The sequence below is a fragment of the Buteo buteo genome, chromosome 18 (assembly GCF_964188355.1).
Source record: "Buteo buteo chromosome 18, bButBut1.hap1.1, whole genome shotgun sequence".
Lineage (NCBI taxonomy): Eukaryota > Metazoa > Chordata > Aves > Accipitriformes > Accipitridae > Buteo > Buteo buteo.
Genome location: NC_134188.1, coordinates 18,481,741 through 18,503,622, shown reverse-complemented (window position 1 = coordinate 18,503,622; position 21,882 = coordinate 18,481,741). Strand labels below are relative to the sequence as shown.

At 43.6% G+C, this 21,882-nt stretch overlaps 1 protein-coding gene across 1 annotated transcript; it reads left to right on the top strand.

Moving 5' to 3' along the window:
- Positions 1–5,449: 5,449 nt before the first annotated feature.
- Positions 5,450–15,012, top strand: FUT4 (fucosyltransferase 4). Its single transcript, XM_075050084.1, has 2 exons — positions 5,450–6,759; positions 14,856–15,012. Exon 1 carries the CDS (start codon positions 5,496–5,498, stop codon positions 6,612–6,614), a length of 1,119 nt encoding a protein of 372 aa, XP_074906185.1. The 5' UTR covers positions 5,450–5,495; the 3' UTR covers positions 6,615–6,759; positions 14,856–15,012.
- Positions 15,013–21,882: the final 6,870 nt, after the last annotated feature.

Here is a 21,882-nt window from a genome sequence, read left to right as displayed (position 1 = left end):
TTTTATGTATCTTATCTTTCATTTGAATAAATCTAAGGAATTTGTTTAAATATAATAAAATTGCATAATATTATAGTAATGTTATTAATATTACTATCATATTTATAATATTTCATTAAGTGGGGTTTGGGGTAATTTAACTGTGCTCACATTTTATTGTAGTGATTTTTTACTGTCTTAACTGTTCAGCTACCCTTTTCTCTTAGCTTTTTTATATTATTTCATTGCCAAACCAAACAGTATTGTTTTAAAAGACAAATGTTATCCTTGCTTCCATGTAGTAACAACAGTGTTCAAACACTGACATCTTTCAGAGGCTACGCCTACATTATAAAGCAATGAAGCACAATAAGAGGGGGTCAGATTATTAAATCCATTGGTATTGAGAGCCTCATAACTAGACTATATGTGATTTAGGAGATTTACCTCAAACTAGAGCTAGTCTTGTCTCCTGGGCTGAAACATCACCTCGATGCTTGAGGTTCAAAGATGCCTGAAGAAAAGCTCTAGCACAAACCCTTGCCCTCTGGCCTGGGAGATGCTCACTAGGTAAAATAAGAGCATCAGAGCTGGTTGCACATCACTGCCCCTGCCACTGTTGCTGTGTAAGATGCTGTCCAGTGCTCCAAAAGCCAAGGAAGATTGAAATCCATGATGACTGCTAACAAATACCCACAGAGCCAAATTTGGACTTGCTGATACACACACACGTCAAAGTGTCAGAGGATTGTGTGGTTTTGGCAGGAAAGTTTTCTGCTACGATTTTGGCTCTGGTCTACGCTGGTGAACAACAAAGATGTGTGCTGCAATGGAAGGTGGAAGAACATTCTGGGACAGGATCCTCCATCCACAGTGTGCACAGCACATTTGTTCGTGCCTGTGCCTTGACCTGGAACTGTCAGCTTTACATAGTTTTAATCCAACACTGCTCACAGTCACAAGCAGAAATGTAGCCAGGCAGAATATTTTAACATAGTATTTGCTGCATGTGCAATAACGTGAGCTTGTCTGTCCAGAAGCTGTTCATCCAACAAAGCAGGCATCAACTTTCAACTGAATCTTCTATCTGTCATCATATTTCAGAATTTTAAACTTCCAAGCAGAAAGATCATAATCCTGAATATGAAACACTAGGTAATTGAATTACAGTCATTTAAACTTTACGCTAAAATACAGCATGCCATTTATACAGAACAGAACAGAACTTTTATCACTCTTTTTCATACAGGATTTAGGTTCTTACTTAGCAAAAACTTGCATTGAAACCATGGGGACTATTTATGAAGAAGAGATTTCAAAGTCATTCTTAGTGTCGTTTTGGTACCAGATAGCATCCTGCTACTCTTTGAAGCTGATCACGTTTTCTTAGGGTAAAAAACTCCACAGGGTTTCCCTGGTTGACAGGATGTCTGGTTTGATAGCTGTGGCTGAAAATACAACCACATCTTGCAGTACTTTTAAACTGTGTTTGCAAGTCAGTTGCAATAACTTCAAATAACAAATAACTTCAAAGACTTTTCTAGGCTTAAATGCTTCTCAAGTGTGACAAAACAGAGTGAGTCAGAGTAGAAGAGGAAGCCAGCTGGGAAGCTCTAGGCAAAAACATTTACTGCTGTTAGAAACGGCAAACAATTAACCTTCGAATAAGCAAAATATTTTTTATTTTGCAACAGCTTCGTTACTAGCAGCCAGCATTTTATTTTAAATTCCTGTCCATCAGCAGTAGCGGAGCTTACTGTGGTTTCCACAGAGCAGTTAAACCACAGTTCCCCAATTTGTGTATACAGTGCCAAGAAGTCTGTGTGGTCCTCGGTCCATGGAGCTATCTCCTGGGATGGTTTGCCTCCAAAGCAGACAAAACCAGGTGTGTTCCCACTGGAAGGTCTGCAGGCATCTGGTAACACTACTCAACCTTCATCATGCTGTACTTCCTAGTGATGTCTGTGGAGTTTTTCCCAGCACAGAGTAGCTGATCACGATCGTGCCACTGACGCGCTGTGTCTTATGGCAGAAATGAAGGAAACTAGAGCTGATGTGGGTTACTGCCAGGCTGGCATTTCTTCTCATGAAGAGAAATGAGATGTTAAAAAGGAGAGAGAATTCCCTTGCCTACACACGTGTCTGAGGACACCTGACTCCTAACCCTGGTCCTGACAGTGAGGTCACTCCCTGCATCCCTCACTCTACAGCAACACACCACGTCTTGCTTGTAAGTTTAGTACACCAAAATTTCTAGGAGGCTGCTAGACTCTTACTTGAAGACACACCTATTGTTACTTTCTGTAGTGACTATGATCAACATCTAACTAAAATATATTTCTGTGCTAACTCCCACATTGTGAGGAGTTTGAAGAGCACATGGTGATAGCAAAATAAATGGATCTGTAATTTGTAAAAATTCTAAAATATGCCTTGAAAATGGGTTTCATCATGCTGTAGATATAAATTCTATAAAGACTTTTGAACTAGTGGACTCCTCACAACATTTAAAGGTAAACATGTATTTAGTCTCCACAGAGGCAGGTGTAACATGGAAAGGAACTTACGGTGACAGTATTACTCATAGAAACATTTTAGGCTACTGTCCTCTCATCTGAACTTACCTAATTCTTATTTGCCATCATAGGACAAATAGGAAATGTTATAATACTGGATTTCTGTGCTGTATATACTGTTGGAACTTACTGTGGATTTCAGTAATAGCTTTCTTCAATATGCAGCGTAGAGCTTTAGCTCTAGGTGAGTTGATGATCATAGGAAGTCTCATTTTGATCTCATGCTAAATAATTCGACAGATTTGTTCCCGTATGACAATAGCCTTAAAATGGATGCGATTGCACTGCAGCTGAACATCATGCTGGAGTTTCACCGTGGGACTGCAAAAAATCAAAAGTAACTAGCCAACTCTTGCTATTAATCTTCAGAAGGAAAGCATATATTTTTTTTTCTCAAATTTTTCACTACTTGGCTTATAAAGACTTCCATGTTGAGTTGTTCTGAAACACTTCATAAACCCTGAGTTAATGCCAATATTTTTGTTGACTTTACTGTTTGCAGGATTAGGCCTGGCATCATCAATGTAATTGGCTAAGCTTTGGAATTGGAATGGCTTAGCACCAAATCTTCAAGCAATGGAAATGAGAACTTGACTAGACAAAGACTCCTCTGAAGTCATATATCAATGCTGAAACTTAAGTTCCTGAAGGAAAATAAGAACTGCCATTGCAGCTGATAATGATCAAATTTATTGAGTGAATCAGAATTCTACAGAAGTCAATTGAGCTTTCCCACTGACTTTCATGGGTCCCAAATCTCTCACATTATCTGTAGAAATGGGTAAAATTACTAACAGTAGAGCTTTTGGACCACTTTGAATCCTTAATTAAGGCAGTCTAGGGATTGTGCTTGTTTGAGGTAGTGTTCATTGTATAGGATGGGTTCTGGATTGATTCTAAGTGCAGCTCGTGCCCTCAGAGGATTTGACTCTCCCTTAGCATTGTATTTCTGCATTTGTTTGCAGTTTTCTACTGCAGTAAAATAATTTTCCCAGATTCCCATTTTGTGACTAAAATCAGTGTTATTTGTCAAGATAGGTCTTAAGTTTATTGCACTAAGAGATTTTTTTGCTACTGTTGGCTAGCACGCTATTTTGCAGACAATACTAAATTAGAAAGCAGCGTTGACATCTTGGCTTGTACAACTTCAATTCAGAGAGGCCTTGAGAAGCGTGGAGTGAGCCAACAGAAACCTTGGGAAGTTCAGCAAGGAGAAAGAGCAAGTTCTGCATGTGGAGCAGAAAACTCCCGTGCACTGGTACAGGCTGGGAACTGGCTGGCTGATAAACAACCATGCTGGAAAGGACCTGGGGGCTACATGAACATCAAGCTGAATGTGACTTCTCAAAAATAAAGCAAGCCACGAGCTGGGCAACATCAGATGTACGTCCAGCAGATTGAGGAACGTAATTATCCCCCACTGGTGAAGCAGCACCTGGAACACTGTCTCCAGTTTCCAGGCTCCTAGTTCAAGAATGGTGTTGAGAACACGGTCCAGCGGAAGGCTACCAAGATGATGAGAGACCCTACGGCACACAAGCAAAGAGGAGAGGTTAAGGGAGGTGGTCTTGTTTAGTCATGTGAAGAAGAGGCGATGGGATGATTTAATGGGACCCAGCAACTATCTGAAGGTTATGAAAATGGCAGAGCCAGTCTCTTTGGCTGTAACAAGGGACAACAACCACAAATTCCAGGTTGGGAGGTACAGGGTTGGACATTAGGAAAAACTTCTTCTCTGGGAGGATGGCACAGCACTGGGACAGGCTGCCAGAGGTGTTGTAGAGTCTCTATCTTTGAATATTTTCAACACCTGGGTGTTAGTCCTGCCAGCACCTAGGTAAGGACCGTGGCTAGTGCTGGCAGTGGTGCTCCTCTGAGGGGGAGGGTGGATTAGTGACCCCCCGAGATCCCTTCCAACCAACGCCGTACGTTGGAGCAGAGGCGGTAAGATACCCACTATAACCACAGCTGTTGGCGTATATTTTATGAGTGCTTACAACATGGACAACAGAAGTCTGCAAGCGCTTTTGTGTGCGATTAGTAATTTATGGATGCACACGACCTGGTTACTAACCTAACGCCAACCTCACACACAACTGTTCTTTATTTTGGGGCGTAAACAGGCTTGAATCACCTTTTTTACTAATACGGAGACAAGTCACCGTGCCTTGACCTATGCGGTATGTAAAAGCTATGCTGCAATCCCAACTGTCAGTGAGAATTTATGCCTGGTGTAACTCCGCTGCCTTCAGGAGACCTGTATGAGAGGACCTTGGATCTATAGCTGTTGGGTATGAAAATGAGTAGTGTCGGAGCTGGAAACTCTTCGGTTCTGTACAAACAGTCTCTGAACTGCGTGAATCAATGACCTCTTAGTTCCCTGAAGCAGATGACTCGGGGGAAAAGTTTCGAGCCTGCCTGAGACACTTTTCCACAGCAGCTGCGTGTAACAGAGTTGGAAAAAGTAATTTCCTGGTAACCGTAAGGTTTTGTAGCTTCTACCTAGCTGTGAGATTTAAAAACTTCCCTGTAAACACAGGTAGCTCCAAGAAAGTTTTCCAAGGACCAAACCACCCCTCTTCCTTAATTTCTTTCCTTTGCTTCCCAAGTCGTTCATCCTCCCAGAGGGGCTTGAAACTGCGTCCGGCAGGACCTCAGCGACCCCCGGGGCTGCCGTCGCGGCACCTGCCGCCCGCAGAGGAGGGGAGGCGGCCCCGGAGCCCTGCCGGGGGGGGGGGCCTGCGGCTCCGCGCTCCCCGGCGGCGGCCCGGCGGCCCCGCCACCGGCACCGCCCCGCCGCCGGGGCGGGGAGCGGGGGCTGAGAGGCGGCGGCGGCCGCCGCCCCGGCCGCAGCCCCGGCCGCGGCATGCGCTGGCCGGCCCCGGCCCCGCGGCTGCCCCGCGGCGGCCGCCGAAGGCAGAGCGGCGGCGGGCGGCCTGGATGGAGCCGGCCCCGCGCCGCCGCCCCGCCGGGCGGCCCGGTCGCCCGCGGCGGTGGCGCCGGCGGCGGCTGCGCGGGCGGCGGTGGGCGCTGGCGGCCGGGCTGCTGGGCGCCGCCGCCGCCCTCGCCCTCTACGCCCGCCTGCCGGAGCCGGAGCCGGAGGAGAAGCCGGAGGCGGCGGCGGCGGCGGCGGCGCGGGCCGGGGCGGGCGGCGAGGTGAACGTGCTGCTGTGGTGGGAGCCCTTCGGGCGGCCGCGGCGCATGGCCGACTGCCGGCGGCGCTACAACATCACGGGCTGCCGCCTCAGCGCCGACCGGAGCCGCTACGGCGAGGCGCAGGCCGTCCTCTTCCACCACCGCGACCTGGCGCTGCACGGCGCCCAGGGGCTGCCCCGCGGGCCCCCGCCGCGGCCGCCGCGGCAGCTGTGGGTGTGGATGAACTTCGAGTCGCCCTCGCACTCGCCCGGCCTGCGGGGGCTGGCCGGCCTCTTCAACTGGACCATGTCCTACCGGCGGGACTCGGACGTCTTCGTGCCCTACGGGCGCCTCTACGCCCCGCCGGCGCCCCGGCCCTTCGTCCTGCCCCGCAAGACGCGGCTGGTGGCCTGGGTGGTCAGCAACTGGAACGAGGAGCACGCCCGGGTGCGCTACTACCGCCGGCTGAAGGAGCACCTGGCCGTCGACGTCTACGGGGCGCGGGGGCTGGCGCTGGCCCGGGGCGGCGTGGTGGAGACCGTCTCGGCCTACAAGTTCTACCTGGCCTTCGAGAACTCCCAGCACACCGACTACATCACCGAGAAGCTCTGGAGAAACGCCTTCGCCGCCGGCGCCGTGCCCGTCGTCCTCGGGCCCCGCCGGGCCAACTACGAGCGCTTCATCCCCGCCGACTCCTTCATCCACGTCGACGACTTCCCCAGCCCCCGGCTGCTGGCCGCCTACCTGAAGTTCCTCGATAAAAACAAGCCCCGCTACAGGAGGTACTTCGCCTGGAGGAAGAAGTACGAAGTCCACGTCACCTCGTTCTGGGACGAGCATTTCTGCAAGGTTTGCGAGGCCGTCAGGGCAGCCGGCAACCAAATCAAGACCGTACGAAACCTGGCCGGCTGGTTTGAAAGCTGACGTTCCTGGCGGGCGAGGCTGGCCTGGCCGGCCCGTGGCGGCGGCGGACCGCGTCGAGGCGGAGGGAAGGATGGCTCTCGCAGAGATCGTTAGCCGAGGTAGTAGGCGGAAGGCTGCCATCAGCGAGAGAAGCGTACGGGTACAGGTGAGCAAGCTGTGAGAAGCCTCCGAGAAGGAAGATTTCTGTTAGAGTGCGGAATTACGAAAGTACAAAGAAACGTCAGGCAAGATGATCCTTAAAGAGCAAAGTTAGATTTCCAGAAGTCGTGCAGATCTGAAGCCGTTACAGTTGTGCACAGCTCGACATAAATAACCCATGCCAAGTTCTTCAGCCGTACAGCTGAAACCAATTTTCTCAGCTCTGACAGCTTCCTGGACCACGCAACTTTCTTCTGCTTACAGGGGATACGTGATCAGCGCTGGCTTTCTGTACTCTGAAGACAAAAGTGAATATTTTTAACAGTGATTATTATGTGTCTGAAAGCTATTTGCAGGCAAATTCTGAGCCGCAAGCGTTGAACGTAAGAATGTAATGATACAGTAGCACTTTTTAGCAGTGTTTGAAATTGCAGCAGCCAACTAATGATGCTTTGAGCCACATAATAATTCCATTTAGGAAAAAGTGTATGGAGGGGTCTGGATCCAAGTGGAACAAACAGCTCAGATGATGTACAGTCTTTCTTCTGCTGTCTACCGAAACCATAGGCACATTTATCCGGTATGAAAGTGGAGAACTTTAAGTACAGGGAAAGACAGACTGTAGGAAGAAAGTGGGAACATTTCCACTCTCCCTTTATTCAGGAATTAGAAAATGTTTACAGGAATCTGCATGTTTTTCTCTGCAAAATTACTGCCATATAGGAAAAAGCAGAGAAAGGCTCAGAACTACAGGGTTTTTATTGCTATATTGAATATGTATACAGAGAGGCTAAGTTATTTCTCTAGTATCTTTAGGCAGTCCTGTTGTGTAGCGATTGTTTTGGTTTATGGCACGCATTTTTAAAAATTCTGCCGAGTGACGGGCTATTCAGAATGCCGCTTTGCTGTTTGTAAAATAATAATTACCAAAAAAAGACCACCCCAAAACCCGAGTTCCAAATCACTGCCTTTTCAAAAAGAAAAGTACTGTAGAGAATAAGATCTAGACTGTTGGTAAAATACAGATTGTGTGAGGAAACAATATGAAAAGGGAAAGATTTACTGTTTTTTTCCTTTGGTTTTGAGGGTTTTTTTCCGGCTAGGTTTTTTAATCAATAAATAGGTTCCTAAGGTAAAACTTCCTTCTCTCGGTGCCAGTCAGGAACATTTACATTAGTTACTCCCTTTCAGACTCTGCCATTTTGCTGGAGTCTTCCTTGTAGTCAGTGTATGGTTACTTTTTGGTTACATATAATCTTGCTTGGTGAAATAAAAAAAAAAACCTTCAATTGGAATTACACATCCTCAGGAAGCTGAGCCCTTCCTGCCCTTTGCAACTATAAGGTTTGGTGGCAAAAAATGGTAATTCAGAAAGGCCCTGCACAAATGATTAAGAAATTAATCCAGCTCCTATTTAAGGAGCTGGATAATGCGTGGAGTTATCCAGAGGCTTTGCTCGGAATAAAATCATGGGCACAGAACAGGTGGAGAAAGAATAAAGTCAGTTGCAAATAAAAGATGGGCACAGAACAGGTGAGTTTACTGGCATTTGTGAGTCATGTTTAGCTTAGAAGAGGATTAGGTTTGACTTAAGCAGTAAGCGATGTCGGGTAGGTGCTTTTAAGATTTATGAGCTGGCAGCCTACTCTGATTTATTTTAAATTAGATGTTCCCTGTGATTAGGTAAGCATGGAACCAAGGATTATTGAAAAAAATCCAATAATAATGAAGTTCATGAATAATTTGCACAGGTTTACTAGATTGGATGTTGCTGGCTCCTACCTTTATTCCCTTCTGCTTTTGTGCAACGAAGGATGGCTGAAAGTACTTCATGAACCTTTCTGTTGTTAATGCCAGAGTTGCTGTGGAAATTTTATTGGAAAAGGAGAGATGACAGTCAACAAAATGTGGAGTGTAGTAGGGATGGTCCCTAACGCTGGATTTTCACTTTAACAGAGGTCTTAAGTGATTGTTTAAAGCAAAAGCGTGTTCTTCATGGCATGCTCATTCTTTTCTCTACCAGTGGTTACCGCTCCCATCAAATTGGGTTTGATAATTTAAAAAATCTAATTTAAGTATAGCATTAACAATAATAGCTAGGTGTCAGGATGATAGAATCTGTCTCCCTTTGAATTAGTCTTTTTTTCTGTTCAGTTTTTATCACAGCTCATGTAAATGTATACAAAAACTCAAAAGTGGTGAACTAATATTTAAGATTGCACTACTCTTTGTCAGTCTACTGAAACTGGTGCATTTTTTTCAGTCCTCCTAAACTTTTTAGCATTTTCAGAAAGTTTCCAGGCACACAGTTCTGTGTAATCATTAGTAATGCCACAGGGAGAAGACCAGGCTACAGGAGCATGGGAATTTCCAAAGATTGCAACCAATACTTTTTTCAGCCTCTCTAAGAAAAGCAGTTGAAATCTTCAATGAACTAGGGTTTTGTAAAATTCAGAAAAGAGCTATGCAGTAATTAAAGCATCATGTTTGAATAAGGTGATCACAGTTGTGCCGTATTTTTAAGTTACACATTGAGTATTTTCAAGTATTGTATAATGAAAACTGCAGTCCTGTAATAATTATTTGCAGAGCACTTGCGTTGGGAGGAAAGAAGCCTTTTCTAGTTTCGTCGTTCTTGTGTGAGCATTGCACACTTTTCCCTTTAGATTTGGGAGGAAATTCAGCGCTGGTCTACAGCTGCTGAAGCCAGTAATACAACAGCTCTATAAATCTACTTTGGTTTTTGGCTCATCCACTCCACTGACTAACAGTTAGTGTACCGTTATAAGCTAAGCACTGGCTTTTGTAATTCACTTTGTAGAGCTGAAGTTCAATGATGAATAAAAAATTTGCCTGAGCAAATTGGATTATAGATCAGGTACCAGACTCCACAAGATATTGCAGGTGATGTGTGTAATCCATCTGTAAAAATTAAGCAAAGTTATTTTCTATTTTAAGTATAAAAGTCTTTCTTAATACATTTTGAAAAAGTGTTTTATTCCATGCCTTAAAATATTGGGGTGGAGGGAGAGAAAGGAAGATAATTATTTTCTGGGTTTTATAAAGAGAAATAATATTACTTTTTGGTTATGGTGTAAATGGAATATAGAATTATGTGATCCTTTAAGTTATATATTGTATCTCAGGGAATTTTATACTGTAAAGTCTCTTCATAGAATGAAGTAACTTTGTATTAATTATTTAGATTGAGACTCAATAAAATTAAAGAAAGGAAGTAGCACAAAATGACCCTATTTTTTAATTTCATCTTCTGTGTTACGAAAGCTGTAGAAAACTGCTTTTTAAAGAGAATGAATTTCTTTTCATGTTTGTTTAATCAATAGAAGTGGCTGATTGTTCTCAAAGTAGTCAGACCATCTGAGGTTAGGAATGCAACCTGGTTGTGCCAGGAGAAAAATATTTTCATAGGAGAGGCTGTGCTGAGTTATTTTCCGTCTGAAAAGGAGCATTTATTGAAGTTGGATGTCTGCTGGAAAAATGTCATTTCAAACAAAACCAAAAAACAAACTTTCTCTTCACCTACAGAGAATTTGAATGTGGTTGGATTCCCCCCCCCCTTAAATTTCGAAATGAAATTGTGATCCTGCTGAATATCAAAATAAACATGTAGTGCTACAGCTGCCTTTTTAGCTGCAGCTTTTTTCGTGCCTGTTCATTGTTGTCTTCAACTGAGCAGCAAAAGACAAAAGGCCCAAAGCTCTCTTCCCTACGCTTTTGTTAACACTGACTGCAGCACAGGTGATTGCTTACCTCTCTCTTTACTCATCTTTGTAGTGCTTGGTGCATAGTATTGAGACATTTCAGCATTTCTGAAACTTCCTGCCCAGCCAGGATGGGGTAAGTGCTGCAGTCCTCACTTTTCCTCCCCCTCAGGCAATTGATGTTGTATCACCATCACACTTAACTTTTATAAGTAGAGCTTAAACTGACTGCTTGTTTACTCATGCTTGAGAGGGGAAATGTTTTTTTGCCTGGTTTTCCAGATGTGATTGAACTCTGGATTGGGGAAACTGATGGAAATATTTTTCTGCCAAGCATTGGCTGCCATTTGTTCAAGCTTGTTTGGAGACTCTGAAGCACTGAGTTACGCCTGATTAAACTCACTTGCACAGCTCTCTATCCAACAGTTGTATAAATTGGTATTTGTTCTAAGAGCACAAACAGTCCTTTGTAGGGAGCATAGAGTTGACTCAATCTAAAATCTGTGGACAAGAACTCAATGAGTTAACATGGATTTAAGTGGTATTTAACTAAAGATAAATCAGCATCCAAGTATAAAGGCTTATTTCTAATCAGTAAAAAAAGTAATTATTTGAATAACTCGGGTGTCGCTTGTAATCAACTCGGTTTAACAATTATGATCCGTTTAATTCTGTATTTTCTTCTGTGTGGTCAGTTTAAAAACAGTACTTGAGGCCAGAGTATCTATGTCTACTCTACATTCTGCAGATGTTTTGCTTTATGATCTTGAGCTAACTACTTAAGCCTAAATTGGGCACAGTGGCAGCTGTTCCTGAGAGTCTCACCCCAAAGAATATCTGAGAGGAATAAGACAAAGCCTTTTTTCAAGAGTGCTTTGAGAGCTTCAGGGATTTGGCACTGCCAGCAGTAAGGTGCTCGGTGTGTTAAGGAAGCATCCTGAAGCTATGAGCCCCTTTTAATTGGAAAATTTTATCTTAAGGAGTAAATACTTCTCTAAAGTCCTTCAATGATTTTAGGTCCTTGGAATTATACTTGCATGGGTTTAGATTTTGCAAACAGAGATAAAATTGGACTTCATTTCAGTAACAATATTTTAATAATATTCTTTTAATAACTATCAAAAGATGGTCCAAAATTTGAAACTTGCATTTCTCTCTATTTATTAAACCATCTTTTGAAGTTAACCAGCCTACAGGTTGTTTGTGTGCATTACAGAAGGCAATTCTGCATTTGCATCCTCAAATTTGCCACTAGTCTAAAAGGTGCTCTAGGTGTTTTGGATGATGGGAAGCTCAGTCCAGGAAGAAACAGAGCACTAGTGATGCCTGAGTTGTGGCATACTACGGCTCTGAGATCCTATCACAAGAGTGCCTATGACTGGCAGTTGGCCATTTTGTTTATGAGCAGAAGGCAGAAAATTGATTGCAAATAGAAAGTGTAGATTATCAGATTGTGAATACGTTTTGGTGCATTCATAATGCTGCCAAATAACTTTGTGCAGTATTAAAGATGACTGATTTATTTGAAGCAAGCACAACAGGATTACATGAAATACAGCAAAATAATTGTCCTAAAGGCAAAGCTGGCTTTAATATAGAAAAATGATACGAAAAGAAAAGAAAAAAAAAGAAAAAAGAAGAAAAAGGCTTGCAATTGCAGGAAAGCATGGATATTTATTTTAAATTCTTAACTGTGAACAAAGAGAATTTTCTTGGAAATGTTGACTCTAGCCCCAACTAAAAACAGAGAACATAGGTTCAGGGTCATGCTTGTGCTCACGCTTACATCTGTGTCTGAATAGGAACGGCCTCCTGAGATTAAGGCAGAGCCCTGAACATTTCCCTTTCAGTCCCAAACCTACATTTTGCTTGGCTTAATGCTAGTTTCCCTTCTCTGTCATTCACGTGTTCCTCCTCAAATGTGCACAGGCCTGTGGCTCTGATGGCTTCTCACTTTGGAGAAGTAGAACTAAGAAGAGAAATGTTAATATATGGATGTTTGCTGAGAATTTTGGTCAGATTTTGCAGTAGTCCTGGGATAAATGCAAGTAAGCAGTAGAGGCTGAAGACAAAATAGAGAAGCATGTTTTATGGTAGTATTTTGTCCAAGACCGCAGCCGTGAGTGAAACATCTCATCAGATTTTATGGCTGAGACTTTATGCTGTGAGTTTTCTGTTTATTGGTGAAGATTATTTTATCAGGTACCCCTGAAGATTCCCATTGCTATATTCTCTCAGAATCATAGAATCACAGAGATGGACTATGCACACAAAGACTTCATTCAGTATGTATGTGCTGTGAAAAAATGAGTTGGGTTAATTAGAGCAGAATTTGTGCTGGGCTCAGGCTCTGATAAAGCACTGTCAGGCATATTAATGAAAAAACACAGGTTCACCACCCTGTCTGTGACAGTGACTGTGGTGAGGAATGTTTTCTGCACTGAATCTTTGGAGAAAAGCTAGAGCCAGCATGTTGCTGAATTACTCTTCCTCATAATTCAGTGTAGCATTTCATTCCATTGTGCTGCCATTATGTCAAACCTAGATTTTATTCTTAAATACAGATATTAAATGTATTCTACCATTTTACAAAAGTACTTTAAAATAATAACAAGAATTAAAAAGTATGTTTCACTGGGAAAGGGAAGTTGTTTGTGGATTTCTAGCACTGAGCTAAGAACCAGGAGGTTTTTGCTGAGGAAGTTTCCGCTGTAGTTGTGGACAAGTTATTTGTGAATATAGGGCAGGTCTGAAGCACTAGGTCCTGTCTTCTGCAGGTTTCACTTTAGGTCCTCTGGGACTGATCCTCACTTTTGCAGGAACACATTTGACTTCCAGAGGTACTCCAGGCATACACAGCTGCCTTCAGCTGCATGCATTCTGGCTTTATCTTCTTGTTTCTACCTCTGCCCCTGCATGACAAAAAGAGGAGAACAAGGCTACCACCAGCTCCTCTGCCTCATTTCTTGCAATCTTCTGTCCCTTTCCCATCCTCATTCTGGATGATGCTCTTAGTGCTGGAGGAGGGTGAAGATGGAAACATCTATCAGAGCCAGCTTGCGTGTGAGCTCAAGAGAGAGCTTGAGTGTGCAGCAGGTTAATGAAGGGAAAAAGAAAGCGGGAGAGAGATCTTCATAGTCACACTTCCCAACATACAGCCTTCTTAAACCTTTGGAAGAAAGATGACTGAAGGAAAGGGAAGGCACAGGCTAGTTTCAGTCCTTTTTTACACCTGGAGAATTGCTAGTATATCTGGGATCATTGTAGGAGAGGAGAGAAAATGCATCCCCTCTCCTGCCCTCCTCTCTCTTATAGGCTGAGGTCACCTCTGGTGAACACAACTGCCCTGGGGAATATGAGCCTTCAAAATGTCACAGAAGGCACTAACCCAACTAAAACTATGGCTACTTATTGGAAGGTAAGGTGCTTATGGCTCCACTTAACATCAGTAGGAGTTTTGACACTGCTCTCATTGGAAACAGGGTTTCATTCAGCTTGTATCTGCCCTTAGTAATGGTTAAAATTCATCACTAAAAATTATGCTTTGTCCAGAATGTAAAAAGGGAGCATTCTGCTGAGTTCTTGTCAAGTTGTTAAGGTAACTTAATCCTACAAGTTATGACTGTTTTCTTTATTTTTGTCCTCAGTGCTGAATATTCAATTTTCAATCAAATACCCATCATATCTTGTAAAACCTGCTAGAAGGAGAGGACTAGGATGGCCGTGCTCATCACAGAAAGATGCAGGTTGCGTATCAACAGCAAAAGAAAGGAATAAATTCACATCAATAAAACCAAAAAAGGAGAGATGTTTTAAATCATGCTGGGAGAGCACAATTACTGCACTGGTGTACCATGCTCTGCTACTTTTGCATATCTGGCACAGTCTAGCAGCTTTAAGGCTGCCACAAAAATATGGGCAAATGAGCAAAGAAATAGAACAGATTTCATCAGTTCAGATGAAACTGTCCCTTTATAAGCCTTAGGATAAAACTTAAGAATGAAGAGGATAATTTCAAATGGTGTATCTGAAGTTACATAAATAAAAGGCAGCTTTGGGACTGGGAACCTGCTGTCTTGTGTTCAAGTGATTCTACTGTCACTTCCACTTAGAAGTTTAAATCTGACCCTTTCAGCTTCAAGACAGACTGGATGAGAGGTCATATGCTAGAGCAGGGCTTGCTTGACAGAATACAAGTGAGAAGTGGGCAATGAATTTCATCACTACCCTGTGATTACCCATTACTGGTCATCACTCTTTAGGCTGGATGGCAGGTCCCTCTCTGGCAAGGTGGAGGTTATGAGGTTTTGTGCTTGCAAGCACATTTTTGCTAATCTTCAGGTGAAACCAGAGATCCTAACCAGTGCTTATTTAATTACAGCTTTAATGTGTCATATGGATGCCTGTCTTCATTCCCTACGGCTTACCTGCAAGCTTTAGTTTGAAGTTTGTTATGAAAGAGCAACATGGATATAATTTCTGAGTTTTACAAACGTGTGAGTTTGCTGCAAGATGCTTCAGCATCAAAGATCCCACAGGCAAAGAAGACTGCTATACTGTTAAGACTTGGACCTGGAAGGACTTGGGCATTTCACTTGATACTGAAATTAAACCTGATTTGCACATCTGTATTTAGATTGGAAGCATCTGCTTGGAGTCCTGTCTCCCTGCATCCCTACTGCATTCACCAGGGTGTTCTTAGGAAGACTGAAGTCCTCCCCTGGACTTGCGATCTAGATATACTTATGCCCACGTAAATGCTGAAGGAATATGGCCTGGGTGACTGACAGGTGCATAACAGAACAAAAAGTACCTGGTTGGTTGTCTGGAGCCTGATCTGTCCCAAGACCTCACCACAATGGAACACGCTTTGTTCTCACTGAGGGGTCTGACCACATTGTGCCACCTGGATTTGTCTTGTTTCTCATGGTGTTTACAGTACCTTAAAGCCTTCTAATTGATCCTTCTGGAATGCTCCTGCTGGATCAAAGGAAAAGTATGCATTTGTTTCAGTGGCATCTCACCCATCTGGTTTTACGAGAGCAGGATAAGAAACATCAGTGAGGCAGTCTATTTAATTTCCAGGGCTGTCAATCATCTGATTTTACAGGTACTTCTCCATTCTGCTAAAAGAAAGTAAGTTCAATTACATCTCAGGTTACTTAGTTTATACGATGAAAACTCAGCATTAGCATTAAGCTAAAAGAATGTATGGCTTTAGTGAAAATGTCACAGAAATTTATCTTTGCTTCAGCTTCCACGAAGTCTGATATAAAACGTGAGAGAGGTATCTGAGGGGTTTCAAAGTCCTGTAACTAGCCATGGCATCTTTCCTGACCTTGACTCTTAGGACCATATTCTGGATATTTCATTGTCTCCTCCTCCTCCTCCATCAAAGGGGACACCTTTGATCCTTGGACTTATTCCAGCTGCCCAAAGGAGTGGAAAGAGCTTCATCTGTGTCTCCTGCCCTTCCCAGTGCAACAAGGCAGACCAGCTTGCTGCCTCCCTGGGTGCAACTGGCTCCTTGGGAACTCACAGGATGCAGGTGTGATCCTCTCTCTGTCAGTTAAACATTTTTTTCTGCTCTTGTCTTATGATAACAGCTCTCAAACTAGTCTCTGCAATTTATATAAGGCAGTCTTTTTTTGTCCTTTTGTTCTGCTGGAGAAAGTTCTGGGAACTAGGGCTTTTGTTCAAGTGTCCTGGTATTCTGGGATACAGATGCACCATGATTTGTGTGAGAGGTGCCTCATCATTAGCCAGTAACGTAGAAATCATTCTTATCCCAAGCCAGATTGGGGTAGAATGCAAGTCAAGTACCATTAATTTAAAACATCCTTTAAGGCATTAAGGCAGCATATTCGTTCCAAGTCACAAAAAGTGTAACAGAAGCAACGTAGAAGGTAAGCCAGCTGCATAGAGCGTCTCCCGTAAGGAAGAGTCCAGGAGGCACAAGTAGATTTCATCTTTTTCTGAAGTCTTACATACTTCTAAGCTGTTGGATGTCATTCTTGTCTGACTTTCCTGGAGATAGCAGTGCTAGTTTCTAGGATAGACCCCTTCCCTGCACTCAACCTCCTCCTTCAGTCGGTGACCCAGCGTGTGAATTGCAGTGGGGAGGGTCTCTGCTCAGCCACGCTGCGGAGTGCGTGCTCACAACTGTCCTTCACACGAAACTGTGCTTGAAATAGATAGATGTAGCTCATGATCACATCTTATCTGAGCTCAGAGATGGTAAGAATTAGTGGTGGGGGGGTGCTGGTGGGTTTGGGAGTGCCAGCTCCTTCCCCCCACAAACACCACAGTGGAGTAAGACGAGACCTGCCCAGACTGTTCCTTGTTCTTATTTTCCCCTCACTTTGATCATAGTAAGCTGCAAAGAACCCCTCTGTAAATGGCCCTAATATTAACCTTGTTTCCTAGGGAGATTGTGAGATATTTTTCCCCATTAATAAAGCACTTTGAGATCTAGAAAGAAAAAGCTACCGCAGTGGTATGAAGGAGCTGATGCTAGAGACTAAAGGAGTGCATGGCAGTTGAAAAAATAAGAGAAGAGTGCTGTATTAAAGCAGCTTGGATATGTGATCTCTGCCAGGATAAGTCACACACATCTTTGCTAAGATGAGGCTCTGGCGGCAGTTGTCACTTCTCCCCCAGCAGTGCAGTGCGTGCTGCCATCTTCATCCCCATCTTCATCCTCATCCCCTGCATTCTGCCTTTGAGAGGAACTTGCTGGCACAATGGAGATGAGAATGACACCTTCGTGCCAATGCTTCCCTGTAAGCTTGACCTGGTTCAGTTAAATGTGTCTATTCACCTAAGTTTCACCAAAGCACAAGGGAAATCTCTCCAGAGACTTTCCTGGTGTATCACCCTATGTGCAAGTGCTGTGTTTGCCTACATGGCTGCAGAAATTCTCGCGGGGGACACAGGTCCAATACTAACCAGAATGACCATGCTGACATGGTGTTTGTTCTGAAAGCAGCAGAAACTGAAATAAGGTCAAACTGTTCTTTCCATGCGCACTGTTTACATTGTATTAATTTAGTAATATGTTTATGTACTCCCAGTGCTTTGCATCTCTTTGATCTTTGCAATCGCACAAGTTACAGCACAAACAACATCGTCTGCAGGAAATAATACTGCGTTGTGTGCTTTTGTCTGCAGTGAGCATGACCTCATGGATTGCATTTCGGATGGGTCTACAATACAAGAACCTTGGCTGTGTTGAGGTATGGGTACTGCGGAATAAAAATAGTAAAACCACTTGCTCTGCTGTTTTCAGGTGGAATGTCCTACAAAGGACATGTGGCAAGGTATTTTAGGTAGACTTTGAATGAGGTGAAAAATGTAGTCAAAGTAGTTAACATCACAAATACAGTATTGTGGGATTCTGGGCTGTAAAATAAGCTTTGTCCTGCCTTTAAAAGACAGCTTTTCTTCAATACCTCAAGCTGATTCTTAACAGGAGCAATATATGTCAGCATAGGTTCTTAGCAAAATTTTAGGGAATTTTCCTTCAAACTAATGAAGCAAAGAAGCTCCAAGTGCCGGAGAAGCCCATAGCCCCAGAGCAGAAGACAGGTTTCTATTCTTCACCACTTAGATACACCCTGTATAAAGAAGAGGTGTCAGTTGGTCAAGTCTCATCGTGTTCTGATTTTCAGGGGACACACCAAGACTTTCATTGACCTGATGCTCTACCCATCGTCTGTTACATTTCATTTGCCACCCCAGGGACACACTCTGGCAACGGAGAATGTGTTTGTGTCTGCACATGGCGAAGCACGTACGATCTTGGGGGCCGTGGAGAAGAGGAGGTGCTGGATCAGAACAGCAAGCCATTGCCTCTCGGAGCACACAGCGATGCAGGGAGCTGCTTGGTGCCGGTGGCAGCCATTGTCACCCATCCTTGGCCAGACTACTACATATTTTGCATAAAATGAAGTGATTTTCTTCATCCCTGAAGATGGTGTTCCCTATTGCCTTCAAAGTTTAATAGAGAATTGATTTGCTTTCCCATGCATGGGTATCCAGAGTAAAACCTTAAAATAATGGGCTAAAGTGAACAGAAGAAACTTGACCTACAAAGTAAAGAACAACTTTCCTTAATCCTCAGCCCAGCTTTGGAGATAAAAGTGCCCTGAAGAGTAATACACGTACTAGGTAATGAAACTCACTGATGGCAATGTCATTCTTTTATAGGAAGGGTGGGCTTCCAGCTCAAAAGCTATTACCAATTTTAAATAAGACAGCATTGAACAAGAAGAATCACAGGCTCTTTGGTAGTCCATACCAGGTCCCAAAGACCATTCTGGACATTTTGAGTTAAAATCAGCATCTTGGATTTTATCTATGACTTGAATTGGTCAGAGGGGTCAAAAATACAGGTGAAATTCAATTACAGAAGTGAAATTCAGACCCATGGGGTCACCTTGGGAAAAGTTTGGAGACCACCCTAGATCTCAGTTGACCCGGTTTTCATACTGTTGGCCTTAGTTGAGAGCAGTTTTCTGGCCTGGCTATGTATTACCTTCTGGTACTGTGATCCAGTCCTAACGTAAGATAAGCACAGATAACTGAGACAAAGCCTGCATAGAAAAAGACATGGTTGGAAAAAGTCTAGGTATGCTGAGCATCACTCTTTCTCCAGGAGCAGATCAGGCTATCATAATACTTCTGCTTTGTTATGTACTTATATTACAAGTGGCAGCTGAGTCCCAGCAGTCAGGTACACGGATATAATTGTCACTTTTGCTTCTGGTTCCTTTCCAGAAATGAGGTAGGTTATCTCAGTCCTTGCCATGCTGAGGCATTGCCAGGTGGCTCTCGCTCGAGGCCAGGACTCACCTGAACACTGAATCCTTTGTTCCACTGCCCTCCCTTGGGTCAGACAAGCAACAAGTAATCAGATTGCTGTTCATGACAACCTGTTTTCCTTAGAACATGCCCAAAGAGATAGAGATCAAAAGGTTTGACAACTGTTTGTTTGGGATTTTTTTGCCAAATCTTCATCTAGCCTCCAATATTTTTGGTGTAATTAAAGTGCCAAACTCCTAATGGAGACAACCATATATGCACTTCACCGCATGAGTGTTTTACTCTAAATAGGATGTATGTCCATGGAGAGATACACAGAAATATTAATTTCCTTTGTTTGGAAAACACTTTGCTTGTGGACTAGCAGCAGAATTGCTTCTCTCACTGTCACACCAGTGAGGACAGCTGGAGTGTGCATGCTCTTGAAAACTGAATGGTTTCCATTAAAAGCCAAACAATATGGCTCATTTCCTCTGTGGGCATCAACAAATGCACTTTACTTGCTTATCAGTTCTCTAACGGTATAGCTGATATCTTGTATTTTGAAGCTCTTTATGTTATCTGTGTCTTAAGAGTTATAAAAAGAACAAAGACTGCCTGTGTCTCACCTCTGTTAACAACATAATGATTGCATGTGTCAAACAAGAAGCCATCCAGACTTCCTGAAACCTAAAATAAGAAAGAAAATGTCGTATTAACAGCAGCCTTTCATTACCAAGCTCAGCTTGTTCAGTTGTCCTTAAAAGTCCAACAACAGAGATGAGCATGGTGGCAGGCTGTGGATGTTATCAGATTTGAGTCATTTTGGTTTCGGGAGGTGAGGAACTGACTTCCAATGTCAGATTGTAAAATCCACTCTGCTAGCACCTGCCAGAGCTGCTGTAGGACCATGTTCCCTGCCGTAACTGTGCCAAGATGGCTCAGAGATCTCAGATTTCAGGTATTTCAGATTCAGTAGAAAACAGCTCAAACTGAGTCCCCTAACCTGTGCACTGTTAGGATGGAGTATGGGATCTGGGGCTTCATGCAGCACAATGATGCTACAGATTCCTGTTGTCCAGCCTGGGGTTTTCCGTGCCTACAAGAGTATCTGTAGGACCCTGTGGAGGGAGAGTCACCAGGGTGCAGGCAGTGGGGTGCTGAAATTGCTACTCGTAATGAAGCCCATGATGTCTTGGGTACAAGGAGTGGATGGGATTGGGTAAGGGCATGAGGTTCAGCAGGCTTTTGCAAGTGCAGAAGGGAGAGTGCAACAGCTTGGCATCCTGCAAGTAGTAATTAATGTCTGTACATAGCTGAGGACAGGTAGGGGAAGAGGTTTTAACCTCTTTCCTCTCTTTATTGATTTTCCCTCTTTGAGCTTGCTGGTTTAGCTGAAGCATTGTGTATTGAACATCTGTTTTGTTGCCTCTTTCATGTCACTGCTTTTACACTGTCTTGGCTTTGGGGCATCAAAGCTTTCAGTGAAGAGCAAGGTAAAGCTAGGCTTTAATGTTCTTCTTGTGCATTGTTTCTTTAGTGTCCAGTATTTATAGCTAGAGTGTGAGAGTCAGGATGGGAGGATGAAATCGATGCTCACATGTATTAGCAGAAGGTGACAGCAGAGCCAGCCCTGCTGCCCTGCTTCTCCCTGCTACAGCAGAAGCCAGATCCAGATGGATAAAGCAGGAACATTATAAATTAGGATGGTGGTAATATATAAAAATGACGGTCCTGATTCACTCTCCAGTATTAGACACTGACTTTATGAAAAGGTCCACTCGACATTCCTCTAACTACAAAAAAATGATAATAGCTCTATTAAGTTGGGAGAGACTCACTTTTCTTGTAACTCTTGAAAGACATGACTATACTGAATATACAATGAATGCTCTGTTTTGTCTACGCTGCACAAAAATGTATCTGAAGAATGGATATTTTTCATCCTTTAGCATAATTTACCCATACCTCTTTAGCCCGTTATTTTTGGGACGAGATGAATCATGGCCTGTTTCTGCCCTGTGACTACAAAAGAAGCCTAAAATGACCATGCAGATGCAGGTGTCTTTTGTAACTGTTTTTTGTTGTACTACTCTTCCTTAATTTAGTTTCACAGTTACACTTGGTGAGAACTGTAAACCAGAAGGCATCAGATCAGTTATGCCAAAACTAAACACAATTTATTTTATATAATAAAATATGATCTGGAGACTATAAAAAATTTGTAGGTGATAAAGTAACCCACCCAAAGATCTCCAGAGTCGTAGTTTCCCGAAGTGGGTGCTCTGACAGCTCTTCTGTGCAGTGGGTGGTGTGCAGGTACCGGGGCTCTCCCTGCCCATCATCTTGCCAGCGGTGAGCCTTCCCACCCCTGCAGAAGAAACAGCATTTCTCAAACTTTCTTTTTCTGACCTCTTTTGGACATCTGTGCTGACGTGAACTGAAGTTGCTTGGTGGGCTTGTTTCCATCTTTCTGGGCTCTCTTGGCGGTTGGGGACCACCGCAGGGGTGAGGTGTCTGCAGAATCAGCATCAGCATCCCTCTACGGCGCGATGAACCTGGTCGGAGGGTGCGTGAGGGGCTGCAGCAAGGCTGTGTCCTGAAGG

Bases quoted from the DNA above. Each gene is read 5' to 3' on its own strand.
- FUT4 (XM_075050084.1), top strand. From the start codon at position 5,496: ATGGAGCCGGCCCCGCGCCGCCGCCCCGCCGGGCGGCCCGGTCGCCCG.